Source organism: Mesocricetus auratus, unplaced genomic scaffold, assembly GCF_017639785.1.
Source record: "Mesocricetus auratus isolate SY011 unplaced genomic scaffold, BCM_Maur_2.0 Super-Scaffold_100714, whole genome shotgun sequence".
Taxonomy (NCBI): domain Eukaryota; kingdom Metazoa; phylum Chordata; class Mammalia; order Rodentia; family Cricetidae; genus Mesocricetus; species Mesocricetus auratus.
In genome coordinates, this window is record NW_024429270.1 from 254,431 (window position 1) to 265,956 (window position 11,526).

At 47.9% G+C, this 11,526-nt stretch overlaps 1 protein-coding gene across 2 annotated transcripts; it reads left to right on the forward strand.

Moving 5' to 3' along the window:
- Positions 1-845: 845 nt before the first annotated feature.
- Herpud1 (homocysteine inducible ER protein with ubiquitin like domain 1) lies at positions 846-10,958 on the forward strand. 2 transcript variants are annotated; one of them, XM_005078608.4, is made up of 8 exons: positions 846-1,385; positions 3,983-4,060; positions 4,154-4,225; positions 5,392-5,537; positions 6,854-6,976; positions 7,504-7,854; positions 9,370-9,475; positions 10,203-10,958. In XM_005078608.4, exons 1-8 carry the CDS (start codon positions 942-944, stop codon positions 10,365-10,367), a joined length of 1,485 nt encoding a protein of 494 aa, XP_005078665.2. In that variant the 5' UTR covers positions 846-941; the 3' UTR covers positions 10,368-10,958. The 2 variants fall into 2 exon arrangements, with proteins under 2 accessions (XP_005078665.2, XP_005078664.2); XM_005078607.4 differs by having other exon boundaries at positions 847-1,385; positions 4,151-4,225.
- The last annotated feature ends 568 nt before the right edge of the window (positions 10,959-11,526 follow it).

An 11,526-nucleotide genomic window follows, 5' to 3' on the forward strand; every position in this document is an offset into this window, starting at 1 on the left:
CTACAATATGACTAATAGCCTTACAAAAAGGGGAAAATTGGGCAGAGATAACGCACAAAGACGATACAGATGCATTCACACACGTGTATGTGCATGCACACACACGCACAGAGAATGCCATGTGAACAGAAAGGTTGAAATTGGAGCACCCGGAAGCCAAAAAGTGCCAAGGACAAGCTGGCAAACCTGCAGAAGTTCTGAGACAAACAGATTCTCCCCCCAAAGGAAGCAATTTCTACTTTACAGTCTGGTCTCAGACTTCCAGCCTCTACAGCTGCGAAATAAATTCAGGCTGCTTGAGTTCCCAGTTTATGGTACTTCCTTCAGGTTGTGTGGTAAACTCACCATCCCTAACAGGTCCCTCCTGTTACTCCTCTGATGCCCTGACATGGCTGAAAAGCCAGCTGTCCCAACAGGATTGGGACAGGGATGAGGTCAGGGGAATGCTAATTTTGTTTTTCAAGCTTAGAGGGAACACTGGAGCGCTGACAACACTAGAGGCTTCTGGTCAAGTTTCAGGACTCTACTGCTTTCCTGTCTCAACCCCAATTTAAAAGCAGCAGTGTCTACAAATGATGCCCCTTTCCAGTGTCTCCTAAAGTGCAGAAGCCCCACCCTTGGTGCCATTCATAATAAGGGGCAAGACCCACACCTGGTGCAATGTTAAAGTCCGGGAGGAAAGGTATCCCTGGACGCCAGGCTGCAGAGCCACCGGGGAAATGCAAGAGGACGTGTGCCCGGCGCCTGGGGTCAGAAAGGGAGGAGGGCCGCTTTGTGAGGGAACAATTTGCAGAGCCGGCTAAGGTGGGAGTCAGGCGGGCCGCCCGGGCTCAGGCACCGCACGCATACCGCGCTAGGGCCCCCCACCAGGACCAGCGCCCAGGAGCGCTCCCCGACATGGCCGCCGAAGCCGGGCTCCCGCGCCGCAGCCGGGACTCGGGATGACGCAACCGCGGCGGGTTGCATCAGCCCGCACCCTCGCGCTCAGCCCGCCCCATCGCCGCCCTGCCCCGGGCGCTGATTGGGCCACGTTGGGCACTGACCTCTGCCTCAGCCAATGGGTGGCAGCCACAGAGAGCGCTGTCTGTGGAGCCCTGGCGCGGGGCGCCCATAAAAGGTACCCGAGACGGGGGCGCGCGTCCCAAAGACGCCTAGTGTCGTTGTGGAGTCTCCGACGACGGCTGCGTCGCCGCCCGCTCGGCATCCTTGAACGCAGCCGAGCCGCCGACGCCGCAGACATGGAGCCCGAGCCGCAGCCCGAGCAGGTCACGCTGCTGGTGAAGAGCCCCAACCAGCGTCACCGCGACTTGGAGCTCAGTGGCGACCGCAGTTGGAGTGTGAGCCGCCTTAAGGCCCACTTGAGCCGAGTCTACCCCGAGCGCCCGGTGAGTGGGGGCCCCGGGGTGCCACGCCCGGCGGGACTGCCTGAACTCACCTGTCTGTCGCGCATCGCAGGGCGCCGGTCCCCTTCCGGCCCGACCGTCCCCCGTCCGTGCCCCTCTGCTCGCCCCAGCGTTAGTCATCTCTTCTGGACCTCCACCCCTCCGTGCCAGCGCCCCGCCAGCTCCTTGTCACTTCGCCTGTCTCCCTTTACTTCCAAGGCTGTCACACATCAGCCCCCACGTCCCTCTACCCCCTCTTTGTCCTCCCAGGAGGCGTGCAGCCTTCGCCAAGCCAGGGAAACAGTAATTTGACCTTGGATGAGTCATTTCCCCATCCAAGCCTTAGTGACCCCCAACCAAACAACTAAGTGATTAGGTGTTTCCAATTCGGCCTGCATCCAGTAGGTAGAAATAAGAAATGCTAACGCTGCCAGACGAGACTTCTGGGTGCAGTGGGGACAGGAGAGTGCGTGTGCCAGCTTGGGCCAGTGGCTGGAGGGCGGGGGGTGCGTCCCCCAGTCACCAACTTGGGAAGGTCCTACGCCCAGAAGCTAGACGTGGCTCTCCTTCCGTTGGCTGCCCCTCCCTGTCGCTCAGCGCTCCGGAGGCATTGCTTAGTCCAGGGAGGAGCCCCCTTAACTTTCTAGCAAAGATTGGGAAAGGAAGCCGCAGCTGGAGTCGCCCTAAAAGTCTGGTTTGACGACTTCCGTGGGTCAGTTAGGAGTCCTTTTTAGTTGACACATCTGTCAACAGCTCCCTTAGCCCCGCCCACCTCGTGACGGAGGCTGTGCTGGACCTTCCTGTATTTACTTTGTACTCTGATGTTATGTAAGTGTCCACGAGTGCAGTTCTGGATCAAACAGGAGAGGGCAATCGGGTGGCTCCATATGGGGACTTCCGAGCAGTTGCCTTCGCGCTCCGACCTGCAGTGGCGCGTGGGTTTCAGTTTGTTTTAGTTCCGCATTGTCGGAACTAAATGTGGGCCAGACTTTTCCCTGTGAGTCCTTAGGAGCTTTCTTCGTTTGGGAGTCAGCTTCCAATCCAGTGCCCCAGGAGTTCGTCTGGGCGGTCTGTAATATCTCCATGGCCGTTTCCATGAAACCAGGTGTCCTTGTTGGGAGATGGCAGTGAGGCTCACAGTGATGCTCGTGTGATCTCTGGTTGCATCATCTGTAGAAGGCTGTGTTTTGAGGCCTGTTTTCCTCAGGCAAGGAACATTGGGCCTCTAGGATCTGAAGACCTGAGATGGTAAATACAGGTCTCCTGGGCATACACATCTGCGCCTTAAAAATGACCGGGGAATGGGCGCAGTGGTGCACTTCTGTAATCCACGCAGGAGGTTCATGTCCTCCTGGGCTATCTGTAGTGAGAGCCTCTCTCAGAAATGAAGAAAGAAAGAAACATCCTTATGTTTTTCTGTAGTAGTTCCCGCCATTGGTGAGAACCTGCCTTTGTAATAGTTATGTGCTCAACGTTTAATTTTCAAATTGGCCTTGAGGACGGAGAGTCCCTTGAGCACGGGCAACAACGCTTCTTTTCAGCATTTGCTGGTGGTTGGCGTCACATTTAGAACAGTATTTTGCAAATTGATTTGTATAGCATTCACCAGCAAAGCCAGCCAGAACACAGCATCGGTATTTTTTTTTCTTTAGGTATAGTGTCAAAAAGCCCTTATGAATGTTGATAAGCAGATGCAGTTTTGTTGTCATTGTTTTGGTTTTGAGGCAAGGCTTCTTAACAACAGGCTAGCTTGAGCTTGTTATATATCCAAGGCTGGCCTTAATCTTGACCTTTCTGCCTCTACCTCCCAAGTACTGGGCTTATAGGCAAGTGCCACCATGCCTGGGTGGGTGCGGTTTTCTTGGTCTTTGGGGGGGGCAGTATTTTGAGATAGGATCTCTCTAGCAGAGGCTTGTCTACAGCTCATTCATATCCCAGTCTGGCCTTGAACTTCTGCCTGAGCTACCTTCCTGCTGAGCCTCTAGATGTGGGCTAAGTTTGGTTTCTTTTATGCCAGGTTGTTTGGGAGGAACAGCTTCATGACAAGTTTTCTTTATGGGTTATTTGGGTGCAGCAGGGTGGTACCCTGGAGTTTATTGCTTTTAAGTATATACTTTTAAGGGTATGGTTTAGGTGAATTTTTAAAATAGATTTTAGAAATGAGAATTATACAAAAGTGTGTGGACTCTTGGTGTCTTTAAAGCCACTGGTATGGAGGAGAACATGGGTTGGAATCCTGATTCTATCAGCAGGTGACCTCAGGTGCTAAGGGAGGAAGACTGACCAAAAAATACACTGAGTGTTCTCTGGGCCCAAGTAGGTTTTAAAGTTCACTGCCGCTGGGGCCCTAAATACAACTCGTGTGTTTACTAGCAGGAAGCAGTTTCCCTTTGAGTAAGAAGTAAGGTGTATGACCACAGTTCTTACGGAGTAGGGGATCATTGGTCTCCCAAATTAATTTGCATATGTATTTAAGATTAAAGCCAATCACTTTCTAAATAAAAGTTTTGCGTATGAAAACGTAAAAGAAGTCTTGGGTGGTGCTGGGCAAACCCTTAGGATCTGTGCTGACCTGTACTTTCCCTTCTGCTTGTGATCAGCGCCCGGAGGACCAGAGGCTCATTTATTCTGGGAAGCTGCTGTTGGATCACCAGTGTCTCCGAGACTTGCTTCCAAAGGTATTTTGTGGCACTTAGCATCAGCGTTGGGGTGCTGCCAAGCACTGGCAGGTTGAATCGAGGTCCTAAGGTATCTCTTCTTACACTCAGCAGGAAAAGCGACACGTTTTGCACCTTGTGTGCAATGTGAAGAATCCCTCAAAAATGCCAGAAGCCAAAACAAAGGTATGTTGCCCTTTTGTGACGATAGCCACGTGTGTCTCAGATACTCGAGGGAGGGAGAAAGGACGTGGAGCGAAACTTACGAGAGATTTTATAGTATTCCCTGCCCATCATACCAGGACTCTGCGGCCGTGTTCTCAGTACAGCGAAGCTTTGGTGTCGTGGTCGTAGACTGCAGAGTGCCTGCTCTGTGCAAAGCCACACCTCTGACCTGAGGTCACTGTGTGTCCAGGGTGCAGCACCAAAATAGCTCTTGAAAGTGGTGTTTATAAAAATGAACACATTTCTCTAAGGAGCTTTTTGTTCTGTTTTTCGAGACAGCTCTGCCTGTCCTGGAACTCACAGAGATCCATCTGCCCCTGTCCCCTACCTCCCCGAATGCTTGGTTAAAAGACATGTGCCCCCACTGCCAGGCTAGAAATACTACTTTTTATAAAGAGTAAAGACATACTTGCTGTAGAAATTTCTGCCGTGATTACTTGGGTAGGAAGAAGCCACAGTCTTCATTACATGATCTCTAAAGACTTTCGCGTGACAATTACCCTCATTTGTTTTTCCAGTCCACAATGTTTGCTTAAGTATACACTAAATCTTCCAGTGTGGTAATGGAATTAAATTTGTATTTCTGTAGTATTTCCTGCAACATCTGAATATCACATAGGAAATTCTCTTTCCTTTACATTGCTAATTGTGTATATCACCTTGTCGGTCACATTTAATTTCTAGACTTTATGCTTTAGCATCATACATTTTAACACCATCAGAAAAGCTTTCTCACTAATGACAGTTACATTTGGAAGATTTTCCTGAGACTACACTGGTTATTTTTAGGGAAACAAAAATGTCAATAATCTTTTTTACTTTTAGTATGTGTGTGTAGATATTAGATATTGGTATCTATATAGAGAATTTTTTACTGAGGCTTGAACCTCATGTAGGCAAGGCAAGAACTCTACCACTGACCTGTATTCCTAGGCCTAGTATCTGTATGTTCAAAATTGTTGCAATGAACAAATTTAGATTTTTTTTGCATAAAATTGTACTGAATTTTATCAAGTTGAGGGGTGAAGATAAGGATGTAAGCCGCTTGTAGCAAAACAATTCTTTTCACTTGATTGCAAACCGTTGCATCAGGCCCTTTGTTCTGACGCGTGTGTTACTTAACTTAGGGTGCTGAATCCACAGAGCAGCTGGCTAACACTGACCAGGCACCGCATCCTCAGGTGCAGCATCCGGGGGATTCCTCGAGCGATGGTTTAAGGCAAAGGGAAGTTCTTCGGAACCTTTCTCCCTCGGGATGGGAGAACCTCTCAAGGCAAGTGTCCATGAACATGATTGTACTTCACCTGTGTCAGTTTAGGGATAAGGCGTGTTTATGTACAGATGCAATCAGAGCTTCAAGATGTACAAGATGGCTTCCTTTAAAGGCCTCATGGGTTTGCTGTTCTTACTATTAGTGTCTTGGTATGTGTTTTTAAAAGTGGGCACATGAAATGAAAACACAGGCCTTTTTAACCCCTAAATGGGTGTGCTTCCTGACGGCTGCCACCTGCCCACAGCCCTGTCCCGGTGGCCTCTTAAGTTACACTGCTCAAAGGACATAATTTGTGACAAGATTTAAAGATAAATATGAAGAGAAGTCTAAAAATTAAATGAAAACACACAAGTTGTATTATTTTTTTCTTGGAGAATTTACTTTCATAAATGAAATAAAATTTTTGAGGTACATTGTTAGATTTAGGGATATGAGGGAGTACTGATGAGCTAGACTCCAGATCAGGAACATTCTGGCCCTAAGCAAGATGGTTTCTTGTTCTGGATATTCTTTTTAGGAACAGAAGCATTTATTGCTACCCAATTTTTATCTTATCGGTTGTATTGAGGTTCCTGACTCAACACACAAGGGGTGTAACAGGTTCTGGAGTGTGGAGTTTCCCCCCCCTCTCATGTATAAGACATGCACAGCCCTAAGCCTCTGTCATTTGCTTTGGGCAAGGGAGGCTGCTGCATGTCTAAGGAAGCAAGTCTGGCACGGCTCAATCCATGTCTGAGCATCCAGGCCTGATCTTTTAGCTCCTGAGCTTGTGCAAGTCACCTGACTGTCCGAGCTGCACTTGGGCTTTTTGTAATTCCGGTGGAATCTCTCTATAAGGTTGTTGGATAGCCATCGTGCTGAGTGGGACACCAGGTGACCAGTCAAAACGCAGGGAGGGTGTAACCTGAACTCACTGTCACAGTGTGGATTGTGACCTGGGGTCAGGGATGAGGAGAGATTTCCTTCAGGAAGGGCTTGGACACTCCCCTCTAATGCATGATCAGTGGATTTCATCCTGGGTGAGGCTTGTGAGGAAAAGCATCAGCCTGTCTGCATGGCTGTGCAGAAAACATGCCCATCTCCCTGCCGACACGATGAGCAGCAGGGCCGGACAGGGCTCTTGTTTCCCATGGGATCTGATGAACCACAGTGGGAGGCTGTCATCAGGGCTGCTGTGCTCAGTACAGGATGCGCCATACAGTTGACTACGGTGAAGTCCGTCCTGTGTTTTTGGCTTTAATTGCTGATGGTAACTTAGCATTAAGTTTTTCATCCCAAACCAACTCAAAATGTGCCTTTGTTTGATCTGTACACAGGCCTGATGCTGTCCAGCAGGCATTCCAAGGCCTCGGGCCTGGCTTCTCTAGCTACACAACCTATGGGTGGCTGCAGCTCTCCTGGTTCCAGCAGATCTATGCAAGACAGTACTACATGCAATAGTGAGTCCCGCTGTGCTCCTGGGAATGGAGAGAAATCCCATCTGTGCTGTAAGGTGCAGAAGGGAGAGAGGGCTGGGTTTTTCTGTCTCCCAGAGTCCTGTTCTTTGTGGGTTTTGGTGTAGTTGATTGGAAACGACAGCTTCCTGATTTACATTCTAAAGACATTTGCTTTGTAGACATGGTGCTTGGTATTTTTAGTGCCTCTTAGTTCTTCACTTTAATCCCAGCATCCAGGAGACAGAGGCAGGTAGATTTCTGTGAGTTTGAGGCCACCCTGGTCTACATAACAAGTTCCAGGCCAACCAGAGATCACAGATACTTAATGAATTTTAAAATACACACAGACACACGCACATGCACACAGACACACACTTTTTAAAAGGATTCTTCTCTAAAATGAAGACAAACTAGGTGTACACATTCCTAGTCATAATTGGTATCAGTGAAAGTTCCCACGTGACTGAAAGTGCACTGTCTTTATGATGCCTTGCCTTCAGCAGTGTCTGCTTTTGTTGTTTTTATTTTAGCTTGGCTGCCACTGCTGCATCAGGAGCTTTTGTCCCAACACCAAGTGCACAAGAAATACCTGTGGTTTCTACACCGGCTCCAGCCCCTATTCACAACCAGTTTCCAGCAGAAAACCAGCCAGCCAATCAGAATGCAGCTGCCCAAGTAGTTGTTAATCCTGGAGCCAATCAGAACTTGCGGATGAATGCACAAGGTGGCCCTCTTGTGGAAGAAGATGATGAGATAAACAGAGACTGGCTGGATTGGACCTACTCGGCAGCAACCTTTTCCGTTTTCCTCAGCATCCTCTACTTCTACTCCTCGCTGAGCAGGTTCCTCATGGTCATGGGCGCCACCGTTGTTATGTACCTGTAAGCAGATGGCTTCTCTTCTCCTTTACCGAAATGACACTGTACTGTGACGTCAGTACAGATACCTTGTGTTAGTCTGTGGCCCTTGAAGGAGGTGTACTTAAACTCTGTGTAAGGAGTCCACAGCTTGGCTGTGACAGTTAGAATGCAGAAATGCTGTTTTCGTCTTCCAGATAAGTGAATAAACGGCCTTCAGGCCGCTGGGTTTATGGAGCACAGGAGAGAGCCACACTACAGGAGAGAGGTTGTATTTGTCTCCAGCGGGGCAGAGGGGTTTTTATCAGCTGTAAGGCAGAGGTCAGACAGTGACCCTTTGCACACCTGCTGTTTACTCCAGCTGTCACGCGCTAGAGCCGTGGCCGCCAACTGGAGATAATGCTGTATCTTCTCCCAGGGTGTCTGGAGCATGCCACTGCCAGAGGGCTGGTCTGTGCTTGAGTGACAGTGCACGATGCTTCTAAGTTTCCAGCTGTGTATGAGAGAGTGCACACTGCGAGGACCCAGCCCAAGAAAGCTTGACCTACAGGGTTAGGTCTCTGGCTGGAATAGGAGGAGGAAAGTTTTGCTTTATAGTAAAAACGGGGTTTTACTTTAGGTTTTTAAAATGTAAGAAACACAATCATTTTTTTTTTTGATTTTACGAGACAGGGTTTCTCTGTATTGTTTTGGAGGCTGTCGGTCCAGCCCGGCCTCTAACTCACAGAGATCCATCTGCCTCTGCCTCCCGAGTGCTGGGATTAAAGGCGTGCGCCACCACCGCCCGGCTAAGCACAATCATTCTTAATACTTTGTCTTGAAAGTTGAATTTTGTTAGATTTTCCAATTAGAGCCTTTTATCCAATATTTCTATAGTCCCTAGAATCAAATATTTATGTGACCAAACTTAGGCTATTGTTACATTATATATGTATATATTACATTAAATATAAATGTGTGTGTATATATATATATATATATATATATAGTTTTATATCTGAATATATTTTCTACTTCTATCAAATTTGGTTTGTTTTTATCTCTGTGGTGCTGGGTATGGGACCCTGGGCCTCCTCCATCCAGGCAAGCAAGCACACTTTCTCTAACTTATAATCTAACTTGTTCACTCATCCATTTATTTATTTACTTATTTTAATTTTAAGGCAGGGTCTTGCTGAGTTGACCAGACTGGCAGTGAATTTACTCTGTAGCCAAGGCAGGCTTTGAACTTTAAACCCTCTTCCTGTAGCCTCCCAGGCAGCTGGGATTACAGGATTACTAGGTTCAGGCCACTGCACGCTGGCTCTGTTGAGGTTTTCAAGTGCCAGGTTTAGTTCCTATCAACAAGCATTTATTAACACTTACTGCGTGCCAGTGACTAAAACACAAGTCCTGCCTTTAAGGACCAGAGGCCTGAGAAAACCTAGGAGACTGACAAGCTAGCTGTGCAGGCGCCATTGCGTGAGCTTCACAGCCTTAGACTCGTGTGTGGGTTCACGTGACTCAGCTGAAGTGCATCTGTTTGTGCTCTCTCCAAAGGCATCATGTCGGGTGGTTTCCATTCAGACAGAGGCCAGTTCAGAACTTTCCAGACGATGGTCCTCCTCAGGAAGCTGCAAACCAGGACCCCAACAATAACCTCCAGGTATAGGCCTCCCCACCCTGCCACGAGCTTCAGTCACTCCTCAGCCCTCAGCCTTTCAGACTCATGGGCTGCTGGTTTTTAAAAGTATTTCAAGTTTGCAAAAGAAATTTATTCTTATAGCAGCTATTTTTAAGACTTTGACTATTCTATATAGGCATATGGTAACTGGAACTTTTACATATGTAACGATGGGGGGTTTGGCCCACATTTTGAGAATGAGAGATACGTAACAGTGCGTTTAACTATGGAAAGTACTGATGGATAGCCATTCTAATTGACTAGGCACATAACCACTTCTCAGAATAGATTTCCTGAAAATAACATGTAGAAACAGAATCTTCATGAGGAATATTAATGCATAGCCCTAAAGGATATACTGTATAACAAAATTTGCCTCTGTAGTCTGGCAGCACTGTGTTACCTTGGTTGGTTTCTTAGCCCGGGGCACTTCTCAAATTGGAAGACTGGTTAGTGTGTGGCCAAGTCAATTACTATTTGATAGAAGCTGAAGGTCAGGGTACTTAGTTCCTCTGACATTGGCCAAGAGGAATGTTCAGAACTGTGGAAGGCCAACTGCAGATGTGCTGTAGACACTGAGAGGTGCCTCCTGCAGCCAAGGACTCATCCCCCAGGGATCAGTTGACCTGCCAGGCATTGCCTTGACCTGTCCTCGGGATAGGTGACCTTTAGACCCTAATCGTTTCTCTCGTTTTGGTTTTGCCTATAGGAAGGCACGGATCCTGAAACGGAAGACCCCAACCGTCTCCCCCCAGATCATGAAGTGCTGAACCCTGAGCAGACCAGCCCTTCGTTCATGAGCACAGCATGGCTAGTCTTCAAGACTTTCTTTGCCTCTCTTCTTCCAGAAGGCCCACCAGCTATAGCAAACTGATGACACTTGTGCTCTGTCGCTGGAGGCTTTGACAACTCGGACTGGATCATTCGGCTCCAGCCATTTTCCTCACCTGGCATGACTCAGTAGAGTCACTGAAAACCCACAGGATGGTGGTGTGCTTTTGTGGCAAGCAGAAGCACAAACTAAGACATGAAGCCGTGATACAAACTGAGCAGGGCCCCTCATGTCTTTATTCTGAAGAGCTTTAATGTATACTGTATGTAGTTTCATAGGCACTGTAAGCAGAAGGCCCAGGGTCGCATGTTCTGCCTGAGCACCTCCCCAGATGTGTGTGCATGTGTGCTGTACATGGAAGTCATAGACGCGTGTGCATGTGTGCGCTACATGGAAGTCATAGATGCAGAAATGGTTCTGCTGGTTCGATTTGATTCCTGTTGGAATGTTCAAATTACACTAAGTGTACTACTTTATATAATCAGTGAATTGCTAGACATGTTAGCAGGACTTTTCTAGGAGAGATTTATGTATAATTGCTTTTTAAATGCAGTGCTTTACTTTAAACTGAGGGTGACTTGGCAGAGGTGAAACCTTTGCCGGGTTTTCTGTTCAATAAAGTTTTGCTATGAATGACTGTGGCAGAGACTCCCATTGTCCTGGCAGTTTGCTGTGTCCTTTGTCACTGGAGAATCAAGAGTTCACTACTGATTGTTAGGTGACCTGGATACTTCTTTTCCTAAATGACTGTGTGTACCAGTGAGGGATGAGACGAGGCTATGGAAGCTCTTCTTAACCAGGGCTGTGCCCGCATATGTCCCCATTTCCTACCTAAATGTCACTGACTCATGTCGGAACCCACTGAGCTTACCTCCAGATTCAAAGCCAATGGCATTAAGTTCTGAGACTAATTATTTCTTCCTCTGAAAAGCCTCAATTTCAATTGAGAAAAGAAAAGATGAGCCTACAGTTTCTTGTTCACCAACTCAGGTCCCTCATGAGTGACTTAGAAGCTGTGTTTCCCTTAAAATGGTCCTTATCGCTGTGTAGCTATAGTCAGAGACTGCCAAAAACCAAGCCCAGGGTTGCATTTTGGAAGTGCATGAGCTGCAATGTGTGGCGCTCTCCAGATGTGAAAGAGACGGGGTCATGATGGCATGGATGCAAAGGGGTTAAGCAGGGTGAGCCCACTAATCGGGTG

Bases quoted from the DNA above. Each gene is read 5' to 3' on its own strand.
- Herpud1 (XM_005078607.4), top strand. From the start codon at position 942: ATGACGCAACCGCGGCGGGTTGCATCAGCCCGCACCCTCGCGCTCAGC. The intron at 4,061-4,150 runs GTATTTTGTGGC...TCTTACACTCAG, and splicing joins TCCGAGACTTGCTTCCAAAG to CAGGAAAAGCGACACGTTTT. The intron at 6,977-7,503 runs GTGAGTCCCGCT...TTTTTATTTTAG, and splicing joins AGACAGTACTACATGCAATA to CTTGGCTGCCACTGCTGCAT.